The 26,307-nt window shown below is 39.7% G+C and overlaps 2 protein-coding genes and 1 long non-coding RNA gene across 4 annotated transcripts in view; 1 reads left to right on the top strand and 2 right to left on the bottom strand.

Annotated features, from left to right (window-relative positions):
* SHOC1 (shortage in chiasmata 1) overlaps positions 1 to 13,354 on the top strand; it is an 85,915-nt gene extending 72,561 nt beyond the window's left edge. Inside the window, exons 24-27 of the mRNA XM_088838271.1 lie at positions 7,926 to 8,057; positions 9,650 to 9,799; positions 10,434 to 11,391; positions 13,231 to 13,354. Of these exons, the coding sequence (XP_088694397.1) occupies positions 7,926 to 8,057; positions 9,650 to 9,799; positions 10,434 to 11,391; positions 13,231 to 13,331 (1,341 nt within the window). The 3' untranslated portion in view covers positions 13,332 to 13,354. The remainder of the gene's footprint in view (positions 1 to 7,925; positions 8,058 to 9,649; positions 9,800 to 10,433; positions 11,392 to 13,230) is intronic.
* LOC129557050 (uncharacterized) lies at positions 6,483 to 17,278 on the bottom strand. The gene is made up of 4 exons (XR_016037906.1): positions 13,605 to 17,278; positions 10,504 to 10,569; positions 9,666 to 9,773; positions 6,483 to 7,902 (listed from the first exon to the last, which is right to left on the bottom strand). It is a non-coding gene; the product is annotated as an uncharacterized LOC129557050 (long non-coding RNA).
* Positions 17,279 to 19,380: 2,102 nt separating this feature from the next.
* Positions 19,381 to 25,214, bottom strand: GNG10 (G protein subunit gamma 10). Of its 2 annotated transcripts, none has more exons than XM_088838273.1 (3): positions 25,065 to 25,214; positions 21,571 to 21,702; positions 19,381 to 20,887 (listed from the first exon to the last, which is right to left on the bottom strand). In XM_088838273.1, exons 1-2 carry the CDS (start codon positions 25,143 to 25,145, stop codon positions 21,577 to 21,579), a joined length of 207 nt encoding a protein of 68 aa, XP_088694399.1. In that variant the 5' UTR covers positions 25,146 to 25,214; the 3' UTR covers positions 19,381 to 20,887; positions 21,571 to 21,576. The 2 variants fall into 2 exon arrangements, with proteins under 2 accessions (XP_088694399.1, XP_088694398.1); XM_088838272.1 differs by having other exon boundaries at positions 19,381 to 20,324.
* Between the last annotated feature and the right edge of the window lie 1,093 nt (positions 25,215 to 26,307).

The raw sequence follows: 26,307 nt of genomic DNA, 5'->3' as shown, positions 1-26,307 counted from the left end.
CTGTGATTCATGGGGTCGCGGAGAGTCGGACACGACTGAGCGACTGAACTGAACTGAGCACTAAGACAGAGCCTACATAGCAAGCTCTTGAAAAATATGTTGTTGAGTTGAACTGTCTTGCTCAAAAGATCTTCCATAGCTTCCTACATCATCAAAATAGAGTTCATCTCAGGTGATTCAAACCCCTCCACAATTTGACCCATAGCTTAGTTGTGTCTGATTCTTTGGGAGCCCATGGGCTGTAGCCCATTGCCAGGCTCTTCTGTCCATGGAATTTTCTAGGCAGGGATATTGGAGTGGGTTGCCGTTTCCTTCTCCAGGGGATCTTCCTGACCCAAGGATCGAATCCTGTCTCCTGCATTGCAGGCAGGTTCTTTACCATCTGAGTCGCCAGGGAAGCCCTAGTAATCCTAGAATCCTTAAAGACATTATTCTACTCACCATTTCCTGAATATGCCTCCACACTATCACCTCTCCTCTATGTGATTCTGTCCTGTCTTTCCCCAGAAATACTACTCCTTTAAACACTATCTCCTTTTAAAAAATTTGCCCCAATTATACTCTCTCAAGGTAAATTTCTCCTCCCATCCTCCCAATAACATTTCATATCTTTATTATAATATGAGCTACTTATTCATATATCCTTCACCCTGGACCATGAGAACTAGGCCCTTTTCCTTGTAAAACCTATAGCATTCTAGCACAGTGTTTTGTACACATTAAAAATATTCCACAAAAATATGTGTACAGTGTTTTGTACACATTAAAAATATTCCACAAAAATATGTGTACAGTGTTTTGTACACATTAAAAATATTCCACAAAAATATGTGTACAGTGTTTTGTACACATTAAAAATATCCACTGAATAGAATTCAGTGAAAGCAGAACGTGTTAAGAAAATCATCAGATGATCTGTTTGAAATAAAATCCAGATAATTTTGATCCTATGATGCATTTTAAACAAAGAAATACAGTTCTTAGAAAAGTTATCTAAATAAATGTAAATTTCTCATTTATTCACTCAAGGCAGGTTTCACCACTTAATCAGCCTCTTTTCTCTTCACTTAATAGTGAGTTCAGTTCAGTTCAGTTCAGTCGCTCAGTCATGTCCGACTCCTTGCGACCTCATGAACCACAGCACGCCAGGCCTCCCTGTCCATCACCAACTCCCGGAGTTCACTCAAACTCATGTCCATCGAGTCGGTGATGCCATCCAGCCATCTCATTCTCTGTCGTCCCCGTCTCCTCCTACCCCCAATCCCTCCTAGCATCAGACTCTTTTCCAGTGAGTCAACTCGTCGCATGAGGTGGCCAAAGTATTGCAGTTTCAGCTTTAGCATCAGTCCTTCCAATAAACACCCAGGATTGATCTCCTTTAGAATGGACTGGTTGGATCTCCTTGCAGTACAAGGGACTCTCAAGAGTCTTCTCCAGCACCACAGATCAAAAGCATCAATTCTTCGGCGATCAGCTTTCTTCACAGTCCAACTCTCACATCCATACATGACCACGGGAAAAACCATAGCCTTGACTAGACGGACCTTTGTTGGCAAAGTAATGTCTCTGCTTTTTAATATGCTATCTAGGTTGGTCATAACTTGGCTTCCAAGGAGTAAGCGTCTTTTAATTTCATGGCTGCAATCAGCATCTGCAGTGATTTTGGAGCCCCGAAAAATAAAGTCTGACACTGTTTCCACTGTTTCCCCATCTATTTCCCATGAAGTGATGGGACCAGATGCCATGATCTTCGTTTTCTGAATGTTGAGCTTCGGGCCAACCTTTTCACTCTCCTCTTTCACTTTCAACAAGAGGCCTTTGAGTTCCTCTTCACTTTCTGCCCTAAGGGTGGTGTCATCTGCATATCTGAGGTTATTGATATTTCTCCTGGCAATCTTGATTCCAGCTTGTGCTTCCTCCAGCCCAGCGTTCCTCATGATGTACTCTGCATATAAGTTAAATAAGCAGGGTGACAATAAACAACCTTGATGTACTCCTTTTCCTATTTGGAACCAGTCTGTTGTTCCATGTCCAGTTCTAACTGTTGCTTCCTGACCTGCATACAGGTTTCTCAAGAGGCAGGTCAGGTGGTCTGATATTCCTATCTCTTTCAGAATTTTCCACAGTTTATTGTGATCCACACAGTCAAAGGCTTCGGCATAGTCAATGAAGCAGAAATAGATGTTTTTCTGGAACTCTCTTGCTTTCTCCATGATCCAGCGGATGTTGGCAATTTGATCTCTGGTGCCTCTACCTTTTCTAAATCCAGCTTGAACATTTGGAAGTTCACAGTTCACATATTGCTGAAGCCTGGCTTGGAGAATTTTTAGCATGACTTTACTAGCGTGTGAGATGAGTGCAATTGTGTGGTAGTTTGAGCATTCTTTGGCATTGCCTTTCTTTGGGATTGGAATGAAGACTGACCTTTTCCAGTCCTGTGGCCACTGCTGAGTTTTCCAAATTAGCTGGTGTATTGAGTGCAGCACTTTCACAGCATCATCTTTCAGGATTTGAAATAGTTCAATTGGAATTCCATCACCTCCACTAGCTTTGTTCATAGTAATGCTCTCTAAGGCCCACTTGACTTCACATTCCAAGATGTCTGGTTCCAGGTGAGTGATCACGCCATCATGATTATCTTCATCGTGAAGATCTTTTCTGTACAGTTCTTCTGTGTATTCTTGCCACCTCTTCTTAATATCTTCTGCTTCTGTTAGGTCCATACCATTTCTGTCCTTTATCGAGCCCAGCTTTGCATGAAATGTTCCCTTGATATCCCTAATTTTCTTGAAAAGATAATAGTGAGTAGTCATATGGAAAACATGATTTAGAGAATCATTTTATTCCTATCTACATGGGGTATCTGATACCAGTAAGTGACACTATTCAGGTACAGTGACATGGCTTACAAAGTATATGTTCCAAGGAAGGCATTTGGGGATGAAAGAGGAATTACTGCCCAGGCACAATCCATTCCAAATGAAAGTGTCTTCCTACCTGACTCCAACTATTCCAAAAGCTTTTCAAGTTTTCCTAATGCTCTTAAAAGTAGGTTCATTTTTCCATGAGAATTGAGAAACAAATATGATCAAATTGCTCTAATTCTGTTATCAATATATCACCAATACTCAAGCCTCCCATTCTCCTACTTGATGACATTGTTACATTAAGGGGGTTTCCTAGACATATTATTTTAGAATAATTTGGTAATATGACTTTTGGCTTTTCAGTTCAGTTCAGTCGCTCAGTCACGTTCAACTCTTTGCAACCCCATGGATTGCAGCACGTCAGGCCTCCCTGTCTGTCACCAACTCCCAGAGCTTACTCAAACTCATGTCCATTAAGTCGGTGATGCCATCCAACCATCTCATCCTCTGCCGTCCCCTTCTCCTCCTGCCTTCAAACTTTCCCAGTATCAGGGTCTTTTCCAATGAGTCAGTTCTTCACATCAGATGGCCAAAGTATTGGAGTTTCAGCTTCAACATCTGTCCTTCCACTCAACATGCAGGACTGATTTCCTTTAGTTTGGACTGGTTGGACCTCCTTGCACTCCAAGGAACTCTCAAGAGTCTTCTCCAACACCACAGTTCAAAAGCATCAATTCTTCAGTGCTCAGCTTTCTTCACAGTCCAACTCTCACATCCATACATCACCACTGGAAAAACCATAACCTGACTACAGGGACCTTTGTCGGCAAAGTAATGTCTCTGCTTTTTAATATGCTGTCTAGGTCGGAGAAGGCAATGGCAAGCCACTCCAGTACTCTTGCCTAGAAAATCCCATGGATGGAGGAGCCTGGTAGGCTGCAGTCTGTGGGGTCGCTAAGGGTCAGACACGACTGACTGACCTCACTTTCACTTTTCACTTTCACACATTGGAGAAGGAAATGGCAACCCACTCCAGTGTTCTTGCCTGGAGAATCCCAAGGACGGGGGAGCCTGGTGGGCTTCCGTCTATGGGGTCACACAGAGTCGGACACGACTGAAGTGACTTAGCAGCAGCAGCAGGTTGGTCATAACTTTTCTTCCAAGGAGTAAGCATCTTTTAATTTCATGGCTGCAGTCACCATCTGTAGTGATTTTGGAGTCCAAAATTATAAAGTCTGCCACTGTTTCTACTGTTTCCCCATCTATTACCCATGAAGTGATGGGACCGGATGCCATAATCTTAGTTTTCTGAATGTTGAGCTTGTTTTTTTTTTCTCGGCAAGCGACGGCGCGCCGGCTGTGTGAGGTAGCTACGGTAGCTTCTTCCACTCTTCCTCGGTGCGCCCGGTTCGCAGGCCCTGGAGAAACTGAAATTCAAACTTCTGAAGTGGCGGCTGCAGCTCCCTCCCCTTGGCCAAGATGGGGCTGAAATGGCCGCGCCAGGGATGCTGGGAGGAGCAGCAGTATCACTGCCGCTGCCACTGCCGACTAAAATCGAATGTTGAGCTTTAAGCCAACTTTTTTACTCTCCTCTTTCACTTTCATCAAGAGGCCCTTTAGTTCTTCTTCACTTTCTGCCATAAGGGTGGTGTCATCTGCATATCTGAGGTTGTTGATATTTCTCCCGGCAATCTTGATTCCAGCTTGTGCTTCTTCCAGCCCAGCATTTCTCATGATGTACTCTGCATATAAGTTAAATAAGCAGGGGGACAATATACAGCCTTGACATACTCCTTTTACGATTTGGAACCAGTTGATTGTTCCATGTCCAGTTCTAACTGTTGCTTTCTGATCTGCATATAGGTTTCTCAAGAGGCAGGTCAGGTGGTCTGGTATTCCCATCTCTTTCAGAATTGTCCACAGTTTATTGTGATCCACACAGTCAAAGGCTTTGGCATAGTCAATGAAGCAGAAATAGATGTTTTTGGAACTCTCTTGCTTTTTCAATGATCCAGCGGATGTTCACAATTTGATCTCTGTTTCCTCTGCCTTTTCTAAATCCAGCTTGAACATCTGGAAGTTCACAGTTCATGTACTGTTGAAGCCTGGTTTGGAGAATTTTGAGCATGACTTTACTAGCGTGTAAGATGAGTGCAATTGTGTGGTAGTTTGAGCATTCTTTGTCATTGCCTTTCTTTGGGATTGGAATGAAGACTGACCTTTTCCAGTCCTGTGGCCACTGCTGAGTTTTCCAAATTAGCTGGTGTATTGAGTGCAGCACTTTCACAGCATCATCTTTCAGGATTTGAAATAGCTCAACTGGAATTCGATCATGTCCACTAGCCTTGTTCGTAGTGATGTTTCCTAAAGCCCACTTGACTTTGTATTCCAGGATGTCTGGCTCTAGGTGAGTGATCACACCATCGTGATTATCTGGGTCATGAAGATCTTTTTGGTATAGTTCTGTGTATTCTTGCCACCTCTTAATATCTTCTGCTTCTGTTAGGTCCATACCATTTCTGTCCTTTATTGAGCCCATATTTGCATTAAATGTTCCCCTGGTATCTCTAATTTTCCTGAAGAGATCTCTAGTCTTTCCCATTCTGTTGTTTTCCTCTATTTCTTTGCACTGATTACTGAGGAAGGCTTTCTTATCTCTCCTTGCTATTCTTTGGAACTCTACATTCAAATGGGTATATCTTTGCTCTTCTTTGCTTTTCAGTTCTCTTCTTTTCAAGTTATTTGTAAGATCTCCTCTGACAGCCATTTTGCTTTTTTGCATTTCTTGGCCTTTTGCATATTTGGCCTTTAGGGCCAAAAAAGAATCCATCAGGTTGGATTACTTTTTTATTTCCAAGCATCTGGAAAGCCTAGCCATAAAAGGAGTATTGGGAAATTCAAATAGATTTTCTTAAACTAAAAGAAAATACTGCTAGTATTTTACTGTTAGTATTTCATCCCATATTTTACTCTAAAATTCAAAAAAAGTTCTATAAATTTCTTAAGAACTCTCTTTGAAGAAAAATGTATAGCTACACACAAGCAAATTTTTGAAAACAATATTAGGCGGGGGTTCTTAAATCTCCCAAAGTCGAGCTAAAAGCTCCAGAATCCTCACCCTAGAGTATAATTACCATTATAAAATTATGCCCTTTAAAATAAAATTTATATTTAAATGTCTCAGATCTTCTCAAAATATCCAAAACTTTTAATAAAATAAACCTGGAATCAAACAGTGTATTTCTGTGTATTCTGTATATTTAATATAAAGAAAGTCCTTCTTTAGCATGCATATGTTATTGTTCAGTCACTAAGTCATATCCAACTCTTTGTGACCCCATGGACTGCAGCATGCCAGGCTTCCCTGTCCTTCGCTATTTCCAGGAATTTGCTCAAACTCATGTCCATTGCTTTGTATTTGTTATTCTTGTGAAAGAAAAGCAAATGTCATACTTATTTTTGCGAGGTTTGTACAGTCTTTGTTTCTTAAGTTTCCACCAATGGACAGAATATTTATATTATTAAGATATGATTGTTTAGGGCAGTATTCTCCATCCACTTTAAACTGCTAACCCATGAATTAGTTATCTTTCTGTAAAAGATAAAATCCAAAATCCAAAAGATGAAGAAGATAAAAATAGAAATGAAAGCGGAAGGAAAAGGCTGGCATTTCAGAAGAGAGAAGGGCATGGAGGAAAACATAAGTGACAGACAGGAAGTAGGGGATATTAAAAACTCCTTTTAGAGTTAAGTTTAACACTTCCCAGGTGGCTCAGTGGTGAAGAATCCACCTGCCAATGCAGGAGATGCAGGTTCGATCTCTGGGTGAGGAAGATCCCCTGGAGGAGGAAATGGCAACCCACTCCAGTATTCTTGCCTGGGAAATCCCACAGTGTTACAGAGTCAGACACGACTGAGTGACTGAGCATACAGTTTTAATACATACACATTGGCAGGGGTATCTTACCATCAAGCAAGCCATGATTGGATGAACAATTCCAAAAACATATTAAATCAAAACATATTTTTCTTTTTGAATACAGCATCAAATTAATCTGTAAACATCCTTATTTTTCAACTCTGTTTTTATAAAATATTGCACTATATCTTTCATTTTTATTTTTACTTGAGAACTATTAGGTTTAACCTACAAAAAGCAAAATATTAAATATTACTGCTGCTGCTGCTGCTAAGTCGCTTCAGTCATGTCCGACTCTGTGTGACCCCATAGACGGCAGCCCACCAGGCTCCCCTGTCCCTGGGATTCTCCAGGCAAGAACAGTGGAGTGGGTTGCCATTTCCTTCTAGTGACATCCAAATTGCTTTTTCTTCTAATACAGATGAAATAAAACACCAAATATGTTTAAAAGACTATACTAATAAATGCCAAATGGAAGTAAAGAAAAACAATTTAATTCCAAAAATTAGAAACTATAAGGATATCATATTTAAGGAAGGAAAGTAAATTGTTTATCCTCACAAATGAAACATCCTGAATTTTACATAGATAAATTAGTAAATTGTATCTAAGTTCAGTTCAGTTCAGTCGCTCAGTCATGTCTGATTCTTTGTGACCCCATGGACTGCATCACGCCAGGCCTCCCTGTCCATCACCAACTCCCGGAGTTTACTCAAACCCATGTCCATTGAGTTGGTGATGCCGTCCAACCATCTCATCCTCTGTCGTCCCCTTCTCCTCCTGCCTTCAATCTTTCCCAGCATCAGGGTCTTTTCCAATGAGTCAGCTTTTCTCATCAGGTGGCCAAAGTATTGGAGTTTCAGCTTCAGCATCAGTCCTTCCAGTGAACACTCAGAACTGATTTCCTTTAGAATGGACTGGTTGGATCTCCTTGCAGTCCAGGAACTCTCAAGAGTCTTCTCCAACACCACACTTCAAAAGCATCAATTCTTCGGTGCTCAGCTTTCTTTATAGTCGAAAATAGTGTTCAAAGATTAGAATCTACTGAGGTTTTGTTTCTTCAAATCGTAAACAATTTTTGAATGACATATTTTGCTTCCTAGTATTCCCTGTAATCTAACATAAAAAATATATTTTAGCTTATAATTGCCCCAGGAGTGGAAGAGACTGCACTGATGATTCGACAAATTGCTGACCACAATTTAATGACCTCGAAGAGAGATCCTCATGAATGTTTGGATAAGTCCTGGCTTAAAGTTGCACCATCTAAGGTTTATTTCCTAACATATAAATTAGAGATTTGCAGAGCAAATATAAATATATGTACTTGAATTCTCTTTCTGGTAGAATTTTCTTGTTTTATCATGCTTGCATGAGCATATGCAACAATATGCCATAATGCCATAATGTACGTTTATTTAGACAGTTTTCCAGAACTATGAGCATTTTTCAACTTCATAGAGCTATTTTAAGGGGGTCTTATTTCATGAAATTTCAAAATGAACTTGCTATAGGGTGACCTAATGGCTTCAACGTCTAATATTTTAAGAATATAATAATTTTTCTAATTCCTACATTTAAACTTTCAAGAATAATAGCTATGAGAATTGCACAATTCTATCATTCCGTGATTCATCAGTAATTCAATTATATAATTCAAAGTGAAAGTAGAGTTATGAAATAGTTATAAGATTAGGTAGTTAATTTTTATAAATTCCTTTTGCTTAAGCATAGATATTTCCAGGTTCTCATACCAACCTAGTGTTTCTGTTACCTTATTTTTAAATATATTCAAATCCTAAAATCATGGAATGAGGATGGAGATCATTATGTACTAACATGGAATGACTTTCAAAATATATTAAATGAAATGTAAAAGTTGCAGTGCAGAGCATCCAGTACACTATCATTTGTGTAAGAAAGGGGGAAATTAATATTTATATGTATTCATTTACAAATGAATAAACTATCTCTGGAAAGATATCACAAAATGATATCATTGATTATCTCTAGAGAAAACTGAGCTAGTGGAGTAGGAATGGGACTTTTTACTACATACCTTTTAGTCCTTTTGAATTTTGAACTGTGTGACTATTTTACCTACTCAAAAAATAAAATTATAAAACAAATAATATATTCATACATATTAAATCATAGGACTTTTATTTGCATAAACAGAATATAGTACTATCAGCAGGTATGGGTATGAATAGAACATTTTTGTGTGTATGTATATGCAATTTCCTTCCTACCAAGCCATGTCCAATCTACTAACATGTCTGTCATTTGATAAAGTCAAAGAAGGTGCAAAAAGTCAATGTAACCCAGGGGAAAAAAAAGGAATTTAGTAATAAATGTGGCTGCTACATTTCTAGACATTTATGAGATCTTTCTGAAAACATATACTTCTAGACTTATATAGAAGTTCTTCCTATACTCTTCACAATAAGCCTTTTCTGAAATTGTAACATCTGTTAGACATCATACACATGGTTTATTTTAACCAAACTATGATGGCATACGGTCTACAAAGAGGAGAGCTGAAAAAATCTTGAGCTAAATAATGAAGGCCCCTAAAAGGTTTCTCATTAGAAGAGCTATCATTAGATAACAATTGTCATTTGAAGGATATGAACTATAATGAATCACTTTGGATGAGTGGTTAGACTCAGTGAACTTTAAGATCCTTCCCAATTCTGGGTGCTAGAATCTTTACTGACAGACAAATTTCTTTCCCTCCTGGCCATAGTTTTTTCCCCAAGCATCTCAAATTGAGTGGTAGGTGCAATGACATCAATTTTAATCTGCTGGAGTGAGCAGAGTAAAAAGACCACTTCTGATTATTCCCTAAACTTTTTTCTAGGAAGAAATGTACTTACTTGATTTTCCAAGTGTTACTCCGTTGGTGGCTCAGCTCATGTTAAATAAAGGACCTTCACTGAACTGGATATTGTTAGCAACTCTTTGTCAACTTCAGGAACTCCTACCTGAAGTTCCAGAAAAAGTGTTAAAGGTTAGTTATTTGAAATCCATATTCTTCTATGAGTCTATTTCCTTTGCATTTGACTATCTATTTTCACCATAATGGTTTTCAAAATGAAGGTAACCAAGTTTGTTTTGGACTTCAAAGGGCGAAGAAATAATTTACTTAAGCTAAGTTTCATACAGAATTCTCACTGGTTGTCAATCACATTATACATTTTAAAGTTATAATTCTGCACAAATCCTTTATCACATTTCAGATCATTTTGAAGCATTATTATGCCCACAGATATTCAATTGCACACTCTATTCTCACATGTTTACATCATCTCTTCCAAACAGCTCTGATGCCTTCATTATAGTAGTTAAAGGGAACTTTAGACTTATCAGTAACTCTCTTTGATTTTTATGAAGGAAATGGTATTCATGGATAACTTGTGTAACTAAAAACTCTAAGTGATTAGGAAACAGATGCAAATTACAATAAGTTTTTCTTTTAATGGGAGCCAAATTATGTTCTGTTCTCATAGATCAATATAATATCTTTGAATGGACTACTTATTTATAGTTTTCCTTATTTCCATACAGTTAAGCATCATTATATTTACTTGACAGATTTTTATGTTGCATATTCATTATATTAATTAACTTTATAAATTTTTCAGCATTTTTGTGGCATCACTTCCTTATTCAAGACTAGTCCTTCCATAACAAAATCACCTCAAATTTCATCACCTCGGGAAAACAGGGATCAGACCAGAACCTTTACTTCTCAGAGTTCAGCTTCTGGCTCTTCAGATTCTGTCATTCAAGAACATAATAATTATCAATATTCAGACTTAGGAGAGACAGCACGTGAAGATACCAACAGCACTTCAAATTATACCTCTTCCCTTATGGAATTAAAAGAAATGCAAGGCATTTTACCATCTGTGAGTTCTTACAATCAGACCAGCCACTGGAAAGAGTCTAGTTGTAACCCTAACATGGTACAGAATAATTATGTTCCGACTAATATAGAAGCAAGGAATGTGTCTGGTAATTCCTTTCTGAACCAGAATGATTCAGAGTCAGATGTCTTTTCTTTGGGTCTAACAGAAATGAATTATGAAACTATAATATCACCAATCAACACTCAGAAGAGAGTCACCCCTCACTTTATAAATTATCAGAAAAAGGGAACACATGAAAAAAAAGGACCTATAAAAAAAGAATTGTCAGCTCCTGTCTTTTCACTTCAGGGTTCTCAACCTCCTCTTCGTTGGAATTTTAAGAGAAATGTATGGGAACAACAGAATCATTCATTCAACTTACAGAGTGGTACAGAGCAGAGTACATGTGACAAATGGTACTCTCAGAAAGATAATTTATTCATTAATCAGCAAAAATATCAGTCAGATGAGTTAGAAGGCTTCATCTGTGAAAGTTCAAATGCTGGGACTAAAAAGACTTTCTGGAAAGAATTACCATCTGTCCCCAGTTTGGATTTATCCTGTGCTTCTGATTCTAATGTAAATCAAAAAGAATTCAACAGTATTTCTTTCTACCAAAGAGCTGGAATATGTTTAGAACAGAAAAGGCACGCTGAGTCTTCATCTAACTTAGGAGACAACTCATTAACAGGTAACATGATTCAATAGTTGATAAAACTACTCTCTAAGGTAATTTTAAAAGATAGAATCATCTCCAAATTAAAACAAAATTTTGTTCTAATTACTACACTTAAGAATCTTCAATAACTTTGGCATCAAAAAAATCAAAATTCTAATTATAGACTTTTAAGAAAATAAATGCAAAAAAATTATGTCAAAATCTTGTAACTTCAGATGAACTAAGCATTTAACTGAAGAAGTTATGACTGATTCATACTGAGGTCTGACAGAAAACAGCAAAATCCTGTAAAGCAATTATCCTTCAATAAAAAATAAATTAAAAAAAATAAAAAGAACAAATCTAAGTCAAGCAGAAGGCTAAAAGTAACAAAAACTAAGTAAAGAAATTAGCCAATTAGAAAAGTAGCCTATTTGTCAAGCTGGGATATTTAATGAGCTAATATTTATTAAAAACTTACTATATTCCCTTTATGTGGATTATTTAACTGTTAGTCCTATTAAATAGATACTACTATTGGCTCTCTATTTTACAATTGATGTTTTTGAACATTTAATCATATCAGTTTTTAAAAGGACTTTATTTTTTCATATTTGGTTATTATACCTTTTGTGTATTTCTTATTGCATTGGTCTGAGCATTTAAAACAAAATATTAAGTTCTGATGGCTATACAAAGATGGCCTTACTATGATGGGAAAAAAAAACAAAAAGAAAGGAGAAGCTGGAAGTTTCAAAACTCCTCTTTTACGTAGACCATTTTGTGAGGCCAAATGGTGCCAAAGAATCTTAAATTCTTTATTTTATTAAATCAGAATCCCCAAACCATGTAAGTTCTAGGATTCCAAAAATTTAGATTTGGTCCCATAAATAGTCATAATTTGTTTTTTCCTGATTTTAAGGGGAAATATTCTTTCCCTAGTTTTGTAAGAACTTTTGCAAGAAATAAATGCTGAATTTTATTTCGAACTCTTTTTGGTTCCTATTGGGGAAAATGAAAATGTTTTCTCTTGACATTAATATCAGTTAACATTTATAGGTATACTAATAATCAATCATTTATGTCATTTGTGTGATTAACCTAAGTGGCTTTTAAGGAATGATTTTTCTAAATATGCTATTGAATATGGTTACTATTATTTGATTTTCATATCTACATTCAAATGAAATTAATTTATTGTGTTATTTGTATTATGTCAAGTTCTGACATAAATTTGTCCAGAGCTATTGGTATAACATCAAGATAATTTTCCATTTGTCTTGAAGGTATATTTATGGTCTCTGTGATAAAAATGATCTACTGCATTGCCTTTTAAATTTCCTCAAAATGTATCCAGCCCTTGCAATTATGAGACTATATTGCTGGGAATAATTACTACCATTCTAAATATTTTAGCCTCTCTTTTTATTATTTTAATCAATCGACCTCTATAAGTATACAAATCTAGAAATATTTCAAACTGTGTCATATCTAACACAGTCATGAAATGTGAGTCCATCCATGATCAGAGCTCAGGATAAATACTTCAACGTTACAGATATGCACTAAGAAACAGACTTAATGAAGGAAAACTTAAAAGCAAGAGTCTTAAATCCAGGGAGATTTAATTGTTTGTGCAAGGCATGAACATACACATACATGTGTCTTACACTAATTAGTATCAGGCCTTTAAGAACAGGCACATTTATGCTAAAAATTTAATTTTTAATAGTCACTATTTTATCTGTTTGGACCTTTCAGCACTGTAAATAGATGATAAAGAGACAAGATCCACCTGAGCATTTGAGAAAAAAATAGCTACACTTACTATTATCAGAAATAAAACAGCTTTCTTTTTCTTCCTTTTAACAGATTTCACAGGCTTACAACTACCGCAATTCAAAAAACAACGTCTTGTGTATGAAAAAGTCCCTGGTAGACTTGACGGACAAACTCGTCTGAGGTTCTTTTGAAAGAAAGAATAGTGCTGCATGCCACATTTCATTGTTTTTTTAATGATAAACCAGTAATAAAATTATCTAGATTTGATCATATATCAAAGAAAATGCAATTGTTCTTAGATGTTCTTGATGTTCCTATATTAAATTTTCATGATATCTATTCTACTTTATAGTTTATTTTTATAAGTATTCTAATTAGCAAAATATTGTTATAAGATCCAAATATCTCCCCAGTTCACCTAAATATCTTGAGCCCCTTTTTAAAAAAGAGGCAGAAAACCTTACTGGATGTATAATCAAAGGGTTATTTTGCTGTCTCCTCAAAGGCCCGCTGCCTCCAGCAAGTCTTTGAAAGGAGCTTCCATCTCAGTCTGACCCTCTGAGTTCAGAAGTGAAGATCATCACAGTCCACTCTACACGACCAACTTAAAACCTAGGGCAGAATTGAAGTTAGAGAACTTGCAATCAAAATGTTGTCTTCACAAACAAAATATTCAAACAAATCACTGAGAGAAAACATTTGCTACCCACATGATAGCAAAAGGGCTTACATTCCTAATATACAACGAATTCCTACAAATTGATAGGCAAAAGACAACGTAATAATAAACTGGGCAAAATTTGAATAGATATTTCACGGAAGAAACAAAAATAGCCGGGAACATATTTGAAACCGTATGTAGCTTCATTATTTATCAGGCAAATGCATATTAAAACAACAAGTTACTATTTTTTTCACCTATCAGATCAGCAAAATTTTTGAGAATTCATAATATCAAGTGTCAGTATATGGGAGAAAGAATGCTTTCCTGTACAGTTGGAGAGGATAGTTAGTATATTTTTAAATGGATAATTGTAGGTTTCTAATTACTGTAGTAATTATATTCCATTGAATACATTTAAAAGAAAGATGTCTTAATTTTATTTTAAAATGTCAATATTCCTAATAAAATTTTATTCTTTGCAGATACTCAGAGTTATAATGAAACTTTTATATGTCTCTAAAACGGAGGTATGGGAGTCTCTGGTGGCTCAGTGGTAAAGAATGCACCAGCTATATATGCAATGTAGGTTCGATCCCTGGGTTGAGCAGATCCCCTGGAGAAGGAAATGGCAACCCACTCGTTTTCTTGCCTGGGAAATCCTATGGATAGAAAAGCCTGGCAGGCTACAGTCCCTGGGGTCACCAAGAGTTGGACATGACTTAGTGACTAAGCCACCACCACCAGCAAAATGGAGGTACATGGATTTTGAACATTATTTTAGCAAAAATGGTTGAAGACCATAGGCATACTCTTCCTGTCTGTTTCCTGGCTTCTGAAATGGTCATCCTGTTACTACCAAAACTGATTTCTACCTTATGGGATTCAGTGGACATTCAGACATCACCTCACTCGATTTCTTTTCAGTGTTTGATACACATCCTCCTTTTGGAAGCAGGCTCGACTTTACATCAACTCTCTTACTCTTTTACTACACTTTTATTTATATATAGGATGTTTGGTTTTGCTTGAGTATGTGGAGGGTGGAGACTTCAAAAAGAAACTATTTCTGGAAATTTTATTAGAATTTCTATTGTACTTTCTTAAAGTTTCAGCAGGTTTGCTCCTAAACCAAGGTACGGCTGTCTTCCCAACTTGCAGATCTCCTTGATCCCATCTTTAATCAGCTTGCAGAGGAAAGGAGTTTCTTCAACGCCCTAGACTGAGGCAAGCTTAGGCCAAGCTATCAACACACACCCCTCTGCCTCCTCACCAAACACAGTGAAAGCACCCGAGTCCTTCTGCCTGCATTTCTCAGTGATGCTTGGTGTTTAAGGACACATTCACTCTGTCTGGGCCTGGAGCAGCCTCTTGTGATGCCTCTTGCCTATCAGAGTCAAGAATACTGGAGCAGGTAGCCATTTCCTCCTTCAAGGAATCTTCCTGACCCAGGGATCTAACCCGAGTCTCCAGCATCGGCAGGTGGATTCTTCACCACTGAGCCACCTGGGAAGCCCGTTATCAGAGGTATTATTGAGAGGCAGGTCTTGTGTTGGTACCCTAGGAACAGAGAATAAAGTAAATTAGCTCTGCTTCAGCACCGACTGAAGCAGTTGGGTTGGTCCATAGAAGCCTGAAGCGTCTGGAAAGGTCCTTGTTAGGGGCTTACAAGTGTCAGTCCAGCCTCCAAGATCCTCTCCCAAGCACCACATCACATGAAATTACTTAGAATAGTCCCAACTTCCCAGTTTCTTGCCATGGAAACTTCCGTTCTTTCTCTCAGAGCATTTCCCCATGAGGTTTTTTTTCACGTTTGAAGGGGTGTTACTTGCCAAAACTTAGACCTATGACTAGTAGTTGTGATGCTCACCTCTGAGGACCTTTGAGTGGCTTTACCCCCAAGTTCCCAGGCCCAGCCCAAACTTTGTCGGACTCATCAGAACATAAGCTGCCCCTTGCAATTGTAGGGGGAGGTAAGATACTCCTTCCCTTGTCACTGAGACTCAGAATACAACTGGGCATAAACACCAGGGTGTCCCACTCTTTGCCTCTCACAGGAAGAGTCTGGTTTTTCTCCCCAAAAAATAAGCTTGCCCTAAAGCAAACAATCCAACAATTATAATAAGTGGGAGTAGTCTGGGTTGGTGGGGATGGGGAGTGAAAATTGTAGCAATCCAAAATGAAAGCTGAAAAAAACAAGTCTTCTGCTTTTGCTTTTTTATTTGGTTTATTTTTACTGTACAAGAATTTTAAATTTCATACTTATCTATTTAAATTGCTTATTTATCTAAATTGTTTACATTTAATTTGATCAAGTATACACCTCTTCTCTTTTTTGATTTCTGGGTTTCCTGCTTTTTTTAGGAAGCCCTCTTTTACCCTGAAGTTACACAACTATTCTAACTTTTCTTCTGATGCCTTTGTATCACCTTTCTTTAACCTATGAGGAATTTTTTTTAGAGTATAATACAGGCCCAATTTTATTTCCTTCTGAATGGATAGCCAGTAATGCCAGCACCATTTGTTTCCCTTGAATAGGAAAAAAAAAATCAGGCCTACTTCTGTACTATTATGATCAATTCAATCATCTATTTGTCTATTCCTAGGACCACAATAATATTGTTTATTCTGAATTTGTTCCGTTCCGTGCAGTCGCTCAGTCGTGTCCGACTCTTTGCGACCCTGTGGACTGTAGCCTACCAGGCTTCTCCGTCCATGGGATTCTCCAGGCAAGAATACTGGAGTGGGTTACCATTTCCTTCTCCAGGGGATCTTCCCAACCCAGGGGTCGAACCCGGGTCTCCCGCATTGGAGGCAGACGCTTTAACCTCTGAGCCACCAGGGAAGCCCTTGAATTTGTTATTTTTAAGTCATATCATTTTGATTCAGCAGTTTCAAAGTAAATTAGTACCTGGTAAGGCAAGTTTTACCCTCCCATGTTTTATACACACTCACACACACACAGAGTTTTAAAAGCTATTCTTGGACACTTGATTTTCCATATAAACTTTCAGTTATTTTAACTGCTGCTGCTCCTGCATCACCTCAGTCGTGTCCGACTCTGTGTGACCCCATAGACAGACGCCCACCAGGGTCCCCCGTCCCTGGGATTCATGTTTTATACACACTCACACAGTTTTAAAAGCTATTCTTGGACACTTGATTTTCCATATAAACTTTCAGTTATTTTAACTAGCTTCCCTTAAAAAATAAAAAAGGAATTCCAATATATCTACATAAATTTTAGTAAGATTGCATTTTGTCCTGTAATCCTGAAATTTTAGATTCCGTTCTATAAACACTGGTAAAACTTTTGATTCTTGCACTTTTGTTAAATGCATTCTCAAGTATTTTTTATAGCTTTGTCATTAAAGTAGAAATGGGATAGTTTCCATTTCTACTTTTAAAATTATAGTTGGTTTACAAAGATGTATCCATTTCCATTTTTAACTATTGTCTGTGTAGAAAATACTTATTTTTTTAGCCACCCTGCTAAATTGTATTACAAATTCAAGTATTCTTTTTATTAAACTCTTGAGTTTTTAAAGTGTAAAATTATATAACCCATGAATACAGATATTATTTCTTCTTAAATGTGTACACCATTTCATTTTTTCATCTTACTGCATTAGCTAAGACTTCCAAAGTAATGCTGAATAATAGTGGTGATAAAAAAAAGTATATTGTTTCTAATATACTGAATGCTCCCACATTTCACCGTGTAATATGAAATTTACTGTTGGTTTTAATAAACTGCCTTTATCATCTTTAATTTCTCATTTCACAAATTCACTTTGTTTTCATTCAGAACTACTGAATTTTATCAAATGACTTGCTGGCATAAATTCTCTTCTTTAAACCCTTCATATAAAGAATAACAATGCTTTGCTTATGTTGAACTAGCTTTGTCAGCTTGTATCTTTTCTCTTGATAAACTACTGAACTTGATTTGCTTATATTTAAGATGCAACTATATTCATATGTGAGATGTCTATATTTTTCTCGTACTATCTTACCAAGTTTTTGCCAAAGGGAAAGTGAAATCAAGAGGTGTTTTTTTTTTTGACACATCAAAAGCTGTACATAATTAATGTATACAACTTAATGAGTTTGGAGATAAGTATACACCTATGAAACCGCAACACAATCTATGCCATTAACTTACCCATCACTTCCAAAAGTTTCTTCCTGCTTTATTATTTTTGTGATAAGAACAATTAATATACCCTCTTAGCAAATTTTAAAATAAATAGTACAGCACTCTTAGCTATAGGCACTGTGCTGAACGGTAGATCTCTAAGGCTTACTCATCTTTTATAACTGAAAATGTGTTTTTTAATGGAGACTTTTAAAAATGCTTATTGTTAAGATGGAGAATAGAAAATATTTAAAGAAAGTGAAGTCGCTCAGTCGTGTCCGACTCTTTGCGATCCCATGGAGTGTAGTCTACCAGGCTTCTCTGTCCATGGGATTTTCCAGGCAAGAGTACTGGAGTGGGTTGCCATTTCCTTCTCCAGGGGATCTTCCTGACCCAGGGATCGAACCTGCATCCCTGCATTGCAGGCAGACGCTTTACCCTCTGAGCCACGAGGGAAGCTTCTAAAATGTTTAAATGCTAATAAAAAGAATCCAACAGAGAAATTGAAGATAAAGGAAAGAAAGGACAATTGATAACATGACACTCCAGAGCAGATGAAACAAATCCACAGAATGAGTAAGTGGGTTAGAAAAGGGACATCTGAATCTTGATCCCATGGAAGGGATTTAGATCACTTAGATTTGGAAGTTTAGTGGCTGGAAGTTAAAAGGAGTTCCAACCAGTGACTTCTACCTTTTCTACTGTAACACTACTTATGTTCAAAGATATCCCCATTTATCTATGGATTTATCCATAGCTAGACAGTGTATTAAAAAGCAAAGATATCACTTTGCCGACAAAGGTCCATATAGTCAAAAATATGGTTTTTCCAGTATGGAAATGAGACCTGGACCATAAAGAAGGCTAAGCGCTGAAAAATTGATGCCTTTGAATTGTGATGCTGGAGAAGACTCTTGAAAGTCCCTTGGACAGCAAGGAGATTAAACCAGTGAATCCTAAAGGAAATCAATGCTGAATATTTACTAGAAGGACTGATGCTGAAGCTGAAGCTCCAATACTTTAGCCACCTGATTCGAAGAGCCAACTCATTGGAAAAGACCCTGATGCTGGGAAAGACTGAAGGCAGGAGGAGAAGAGGGTGACAGAGGATGAGATGGTTGGACGGCATCACTGACTCAATGGACATGAATCTAAGCAAACTTAGGAGACAGTGAAGGACAGGGAAGCCAGGCCATGCTGCAGTCCATGGGGTTCCAGAGTTGGACATGACTTAGCGAGTGAACAACAAGAATACATAGCTATCTCAAAGAGCAAGTGTTGCCAGTAATTGAGATATTTCTGCATATTATATCTATTTTTCACAAAATTCTACAAGGACTTGTAAACAAAAATTTCACTTCCCACTTTCAGCACTCAATCGCCCAAGCAAACAAAATCTATGAAGCCTTAAAACAAAATCAGACATAAAATGTTGCTGTCATTAGTAGAAATTAAGCAGAAATTTTATTTCCAAGTTCTTCAAAGATTAAAACAAACACAAAGTATTCTTTTAAGTGTCCCAAATTAAATCAAAGGCACATCATCAAAATAATACACCTGTGACATTAAAAATTCATTTAGGTTGTCATATTTTCACATTACTTTTAAAAAATCATTTGCAATGCTCTATAGATCACATTTAAATATGAAATAATTTAGATTTTGGGTTTTTTTAAGTAAAACCACCCCTATAAAGTAGAGGAACTTAAGAAGAGGAAGATCAAATCTGCTTCATATTCAGGATGGGGCAGTCTCATACAGAAAACAACATTCATCTTTTCAAACAAGGTTAAGAAACAGAGCCCATGCTTAGTGTTGAAAATAAAACAATCTCCTCATTTAGAAAAATCAAGACATCATTTGATTAACAAAGCCCATTCTTCCCCCAATTTTATACTTGCCTGTCTTCATTTAGAAATTATAAATTCATGAGAAAAGAACAAATTTTGTTATGGTATAAAGATCTTAGTTGGGAACAGCAAATTACAAATATTCAATTTTTTAACAAAGAATACTGTTTTCCTTCCCAAAATGTAAACATCTAGTAAATAAAACATACTTAACATTCCAGGCATAGAAACACTAGTAATTCACTTAATGAAAGAAGTGTATTTTTGTATATTTGGTGGTAAGGTTTTTGTTTGAGTATAAAGCACTTCAACAAAGAATCAGGCCATTATTATTTAAAATCTACACCTTCACCCAGTTTCCTCATTTGAGTAGAAACATCAATTTCTGTAGAATGTTGGCTAAAGGACCAGGTCACAGGAAAGGTCCTGTGAAATATCTAGAAGTCATGTGGTTAGAGAAGTGTTTTCTTGAAATTTGGAGGCAGTCATTCATCAGTTTGTGCTTGAAAGCATTCTTCAGCGAACTTCTTCTCTACTGTAAAGAAAATTTGGTAGGTTTTCACTTAGTAAGATTTATACATAAAATTAACTAGTCATTATTTCATAGGTCACGTTAGGGTTCTCAAAGTAGAAAGTAACAGGTTAATATCAGAAAATCCAAACCACACCATTGAATGAGTAATACCCATGAAAGTGCTTTGTAAAAAGACAAATGCTATGCCAACATAAGACTATTATTTAAATATCATAAATGTAGACATTTTCCATTAAAAGACACAATAGCACCTAATAGTATTATTACTTCCTTCTTCTTAATGTGAATAATTTCCTTTCCAAGTATGTGAAAAAAGATCTAAGATGATTAATTCCTGTACAAACACCCCTTGCGTATGTGTGTGTGTGCTCAGTCACTCAGTTGTGTCTGACTCTTTGCGAGTCCATGGACTGTAGCCTGCCAGGCTCCTCTGTCTGTTCATGGAATTTTCCAGGCAAGAATACTGGAGCGATTGCCACTTCCTACTCCAGGGGGTCTTCCCAGATCAGGGATCGAAACTGCATCTCCTGCATTGACAGACGGATTCTTTACCACTGCGCCACCTGGAGAATCCATAAACACTCCTGAGAATACGTAACTTGAAATATACTGGCCCCAAAAGACTAATAATTTATGCCCTGACCTCTTAAAAAAAAAGTGAAAATATGAATTGAGACCCCACACACCACATTAGAACCCAGGAAATGTAGGCTACCCTTTAAAGAGGTGTTTTCATTTCAAGAATACATTTTTAAGGCTCTTTTAACCCTACTCACACTTTCCCCAGTTACTACATTTGTTCCTCCATTAATACATAGAAATACATTCTGAAAGCCTCTAGGAAAGAAATCACAGCTGGTGGCAGGAATGAGTCTCCTCCGCAGAGTCCTTAGTCCCAAGAGTAATGAGTCAGTTGACAGCACCAAGCAACATCACCACTCCAGGACGATGTAAGGACAGAGAAGACGGTATTAAGGACAAGAAATTACCATTGGCCAAGTCAGTTCAAAAGCTCAAGTACGTAAGGATATTATCATCAGGTGAGTTAGTACAAGGGGACTTAGGCTCTCCTAATTATAGTCCACAAGCAGGCAGATTAGAGTCACCCTTCAGGTAAAGTTGTGCATTTTGCTGGGATTTAATTTCCTCAAGAACAGTAGAAATGTAAAACTCAGTTGCCCAAGTCCTTTGGGAAGCCCCAGGATAATCCCATGGCCCCAAGATGGCCTGGGGTATCACTACTCACCAGTCTTCAGAGTAAAGCACAGGATCTGGGCTCCCGAAAGGGATTGCTTCCAGCTGAAACACCCACCAGCAGGGCATCCTTGCAAGCATTCTGCATGCAGTATTGTTGAAGCTCTGCAGCCGCCTGAGAGACCTGAAACAAAGGGACACGAGCTCTTGACATGCTGCTCACAGCCAGATCCATCCAGCAGTCACTTGAAACTCTGAAAAATGATCATACAACCTGATAAAGGTCACACTTTCTACAACCTCAAGAGTCTCTTTTGGGGGCAAGTTCTAATAATTGAACTCCAAAGAGGGAAAGTTACAACTTCTATGAACTTTGATTTAGGGCCTTTTTGTTTTAGTGGCTTATTCGACCAAGGAAAGATAAAACATATTTTTCACCCATATAGAATCCTGGTTTTGAGACAAAGTATAAAGAAGTAGCCCTTTACAAATTTTCACTGATAAACCACGCACTGATATATCCAGATTTGCCATGGGAACAGACTGTTTTAATATTTACAAGGCTTGGTGGAGCCTTATCCAGTCTTCTCAAAACAAGTGATGAGGTTCCTCCATCATGCTTTTGAAGCAGAACTGCTTACTGGTCAAGAGTGTAGCCTCTGGGCACATTACGTCTCATCTGGGAAATGTATATGTAATAGTGCCTACCTCCATGAGTTGATGTAATAATTAAATGAGCTAATGCACATAAAGCACTTTTCCAATGAGTCAGCTCTTTGTATCAGGTGGCCAAAATAATGGAATTTCAGTATCAATCCTTCCAATGAATATTCAGGGTAGATTTCCTTTAGGACTGACTGGTTTGATTTCCTTGCTGTCCAAGGGACTCTCATAAGTTATTAATTCAAAAGAAATCTGGAACCAATTATGTTCATGCTAATTATGTCTCCTTCAGAGGGAACAGGGGAACTCCACACATGATGGGTGGAAAGAGACTATCTCCTAGGACCCCCTGAAAAGTGGGACTAACTAGACGCTAGCCTAGAGAGTATGGTCAAAAAGTTAAGGTGGAGGATATGTAAAGAAAATAATAAAGAATTAAGTGGTCGGTATTTCTCTTGCACTTTCAAGGGGCAGAGACTCTGGCCTGGGAGAGTGTAAGCCCAACCCCCTTAGAAGCTGTATCCTCTCCATGGAAGTGGGCTAATTCCCACTCAAATAATATTCCTTTCCTTGGTTGGAGCCCAGGCTGACCAATCAACTTCTGAGAGACTTCTCCAAAGCAAGTAAGGGTCCTTGAAACGATACTGAGCATTCCAATCAATGGGAAGGGGTGCTTTCCATCAAATGCTTCGAAACCAATACTGCACTTTATTTACCACTTAGCAAGTCTGCAAAAGAAAAGACATCTCTGGATGTGCTGAGAACATCGGTCTGTCACTGAGCCCTGAAATGAGGCAGACCAGAGACCCTGGATGGTTGTGACTCCCTAAGGTGCTGCCTGAGAAAAATCCCGCCAAGCCCCCTAAACCATACTCCAATGAGGACACCCCACAAAGAAGCTGCATGACTTTGAGCAAGTCACTTGACTTCTCCGGGCCTTAATTTCATCACCTGTAACTATTTTTAAAATGTGGATAAGAATACCTCCCCCAGCTACTTCCCAGGATAAGCAGACATCTGGCTCACAGTTTTTCTTTCCATCTCAGGCCCCAACATCATCCTCAACATGTCCAGCAATCCTAGTTTCCGTTTCCTGAGCTCCTCTCCTCAACACTAACAGTGAGAGCCAACACTGCTCCGCCTCTGAAATTTCACACTCCAACATCCTACCCTCTGATCACAATCTCTCCCGCTGCTTCCTGCCTTCTCACTACACCTGCTCTTTGACCTCACGGGGAATAGCTCTTCCTTCTTCATCTGGCCCATCCCAGGGAGGCTGGCTCTGTTCCTTCTTGGTTCCGCCTCCTTCAAGCCGGACCCTTGGGCTCCTTGCTCTCCACTCCTATTTCTATCTTCCTGGCAAAACTCCCCTGCTAACTCACTATGTGGATCAACAACCATTCACCACAGATGCCTGGGGGGCCAAAATGCTGCTGGAGATGGAAGAAGAAAAAGAAGAAGGAAAATAAGACAGTGAATCTCACAGCAGCCAGGTCTTGGGAATCACAAGGTGGCCCCTTGGCTTTCCCCACAGTGCGCTCCCCCATCCTCAGCTCTTGTGACTCTGTTAGTTCCCCTTTTTTCGGCCCTAAAAGAAAACTCCTACCCCACAAAGACATTTGTCATCATCCAAGTTCTCAGGCCTCCGTCTGGAAATATATATGTCTACACAAATCCTTCCTCCTTTCTTATCTCAGAAGGTGCCCCTGCAATCCCAGGCGCCCTTAGACTCCCTGTCTCCACCTCCAGTTCTCCTCCCTTTGTTTCTCCCCCTTGACCTCAAAATACAGCGTGTTCTTTCCTCTCAACCTCAAAATACAGCTTTTCATGTCCTAAATTAAAAAAAAAAAAGTTTCCTCTTTAAAACCAGAATTTTTTTTTTTCAAAAAGTGTCTGCCTATCCTATTATAATTTAGATTTGGCTTCTACAACTATATGTCCCTGAAGCGTCCTTTGTATTCCACAACTCTCACTTTACCTTGTATATAATCTTCACATCACGTTCTGAAATTATTTTAGTTACTGGTTAATATGTTTACTATTTACCTTCCCCCAAGGACTCACCACAGTCTCAGTACACGGAGCAGGCCGTGGTACAGAGTAAAGGCACGGTCAGGTCCACCGAGTGTCACAGCAGTGTTCATTCATTCACACACACATTCTACAGACCACGCTACACACTAGCTGGTAAACCCAATCACACCCCAGAGGCTTTTTATCAAGTGACTAAACACTGGACACGTTGCCTACGGCTCCAGTTTCTGACAACCTCTCCTTCCTCGCTCCAGTACGCTGGCTTTCTCTGGCTTCTCTTCTCACAGCCATCGCTGTCAGCGGGTCCCTGGGTTCCACGCTCCGGTAACTTCGGTTTCCACTCCCCTACGGCCTTTCAGCTTTGTTCTCTGAGCTTCGGCCAAAGCAGTCCAACACCTCCCGGGCATCCCTTCAAAGTCCACGTATCCGAAACGGAACGCGCCATCTCTCGCCCCCGCCGTGGCGAACGGCCACGCCACCCATCCGGGTACCAGGCCAGAAAGCCGAGCGGGGCCGTCCTCCCCGCGCATCCCGGCAACCCGACCCCGAGGCCCGTCCGTCCAGGCGCCTCCGCAGCCCTGGAGCCCAGCCTCCCGCCGGCCGAGCTCGGGGAGCGGAGGCCACCCCACTCCGGGTGCCCGCGCCGCCGCCGCCGCGCCCGGGCCGCTTGGGCGCGCACTCCCTCCGCGAGGCCGGGCGCCGTCCCCGGGGCCGCCCGCCGCGGCAGGCTCCCCGGCTGGCGCTGGGGTCGGCCCCGCAGCCCCCCGCCCGGGAGCGGCCTGCTCCTCTCAGGCCCGCGGGCGGCGGGAGCGGGCGGTCTCCGCGCCCGGGCCCAGGCGCCGGCCTCACCTTGATCCTCTCCACGCCGGCCTCCAGCTTGAGCTGCTCCACCAGGCGCTGCAAGGCGCTCACGCTGGCCCCGGAAGACATGGCGGCGGCCCGGGCTCCGAGAGGGCGGGCGGCCGGCGGGCAGACGCGGGCCGGGAGGCGCGGCGCCGCCCCGGGGCGGGGAAGCCGCCGTGCCCGCCCTGCCGGCCGCCCCCGGCCCGGCCTCGCCGCGCGGCCGCTGTCCGAGACGACAGAACCGCGGGTAGGCGACACCTAACTCTGCCTTCTAGGCCGAGAGGGTACCTCGTGCCCACCTGTCCCCAGAGCCGCGCGCGGGGCGCACACGGGGCGCCCCCTCCAGGGCGACGCCTAGGGCTTCCTTCTAGCAGCAGGGGTGGGCGTGGGGCGTGAAGGCGGGGACGCGTTCCTGGAGAATCGGAACCGGGACAGTGTGTGGCCGGAGCGAGGTGCGCAGTGAGGGGGAGAAACAGGGGACCCGGTGGCAAGACTTCTAAGCCTCAGAAGCTCTCATCCTCGGGGGATGAGGCTCGGTGGGTGAGGTTCGATGGAACGGAAACAAGATTCGATTTTTAGTTTTTGGCCAGGCCACTTCATATGTGGGATCCTAGTCTCCCCACCAGGAACTGAACCTGCACCCCCCTGCATTGGAAACGGGGAATCTTAATCACTGGATCCCCAGGGAAGTCCTCAAACAGGTTTCTGCAATACCCTTTAGCTGTTTTTGATGGGAATCCAACCAGTTGACTTGGTAGGGTCAGTAGAGTAAGTAGTATAAAATCCAAGACCCTGACTTCTTTGCCGAACACATAGAAAAAAATTCAGTTCTGCTCGCCTCATTCCCATCTCGTCGTTTAACTGTAACCATTGTTTCTGTCGTGCTGCATTTTCTTTTTTTATATAGTAATTAGTTTTACAAAGCCGGCATCATTACTTACATGTAAATGTTTTGTTGATTTTTTTTCACTTAATGTATTATATTATTCTTGTGTGCCATTGTATTTGTCAGAACCCACTTAAACTGAGAAATCCAAAAAGGCAGTATGCTAGTTTGAGTAACTGAAAAGCTCAGGGACTTTAATGGGTTTAATTGCCCAAATAATAGCTGTAAGGCTGTCATTCTCCCATCTCTTCACTCTGCTTTTTCTAAGTGTTGGCCTTGTTTTCTTCAATGGTAAATAGACTCCCTGTAGTGCTGTGAAGAAAGTTCCATGCTTTCATTGTCCCAGCCTAGGAAACCCAAGGG

Source organism: Moschus berezovskii, chromosome 7 (assembly GCF_049115385.1).
Source record: "Moschus berezovskii isolate FMDL1 chromosome 7, NW_MosBer_1.0, whole genome shotgun sequence".
In the NCBI taxonomy this organism is placed as follows: domain Eukaryota; kingdom Metazoa; phylum Chordata; class Mammalia; order Artiodactyla; family Moschidae; genus Moschus; species Moschus berezovskii.
Note: the sequence above shows the minus strand (reverse complement) of the source record. Positions and strands in the feature narration are given on the sequence as shown.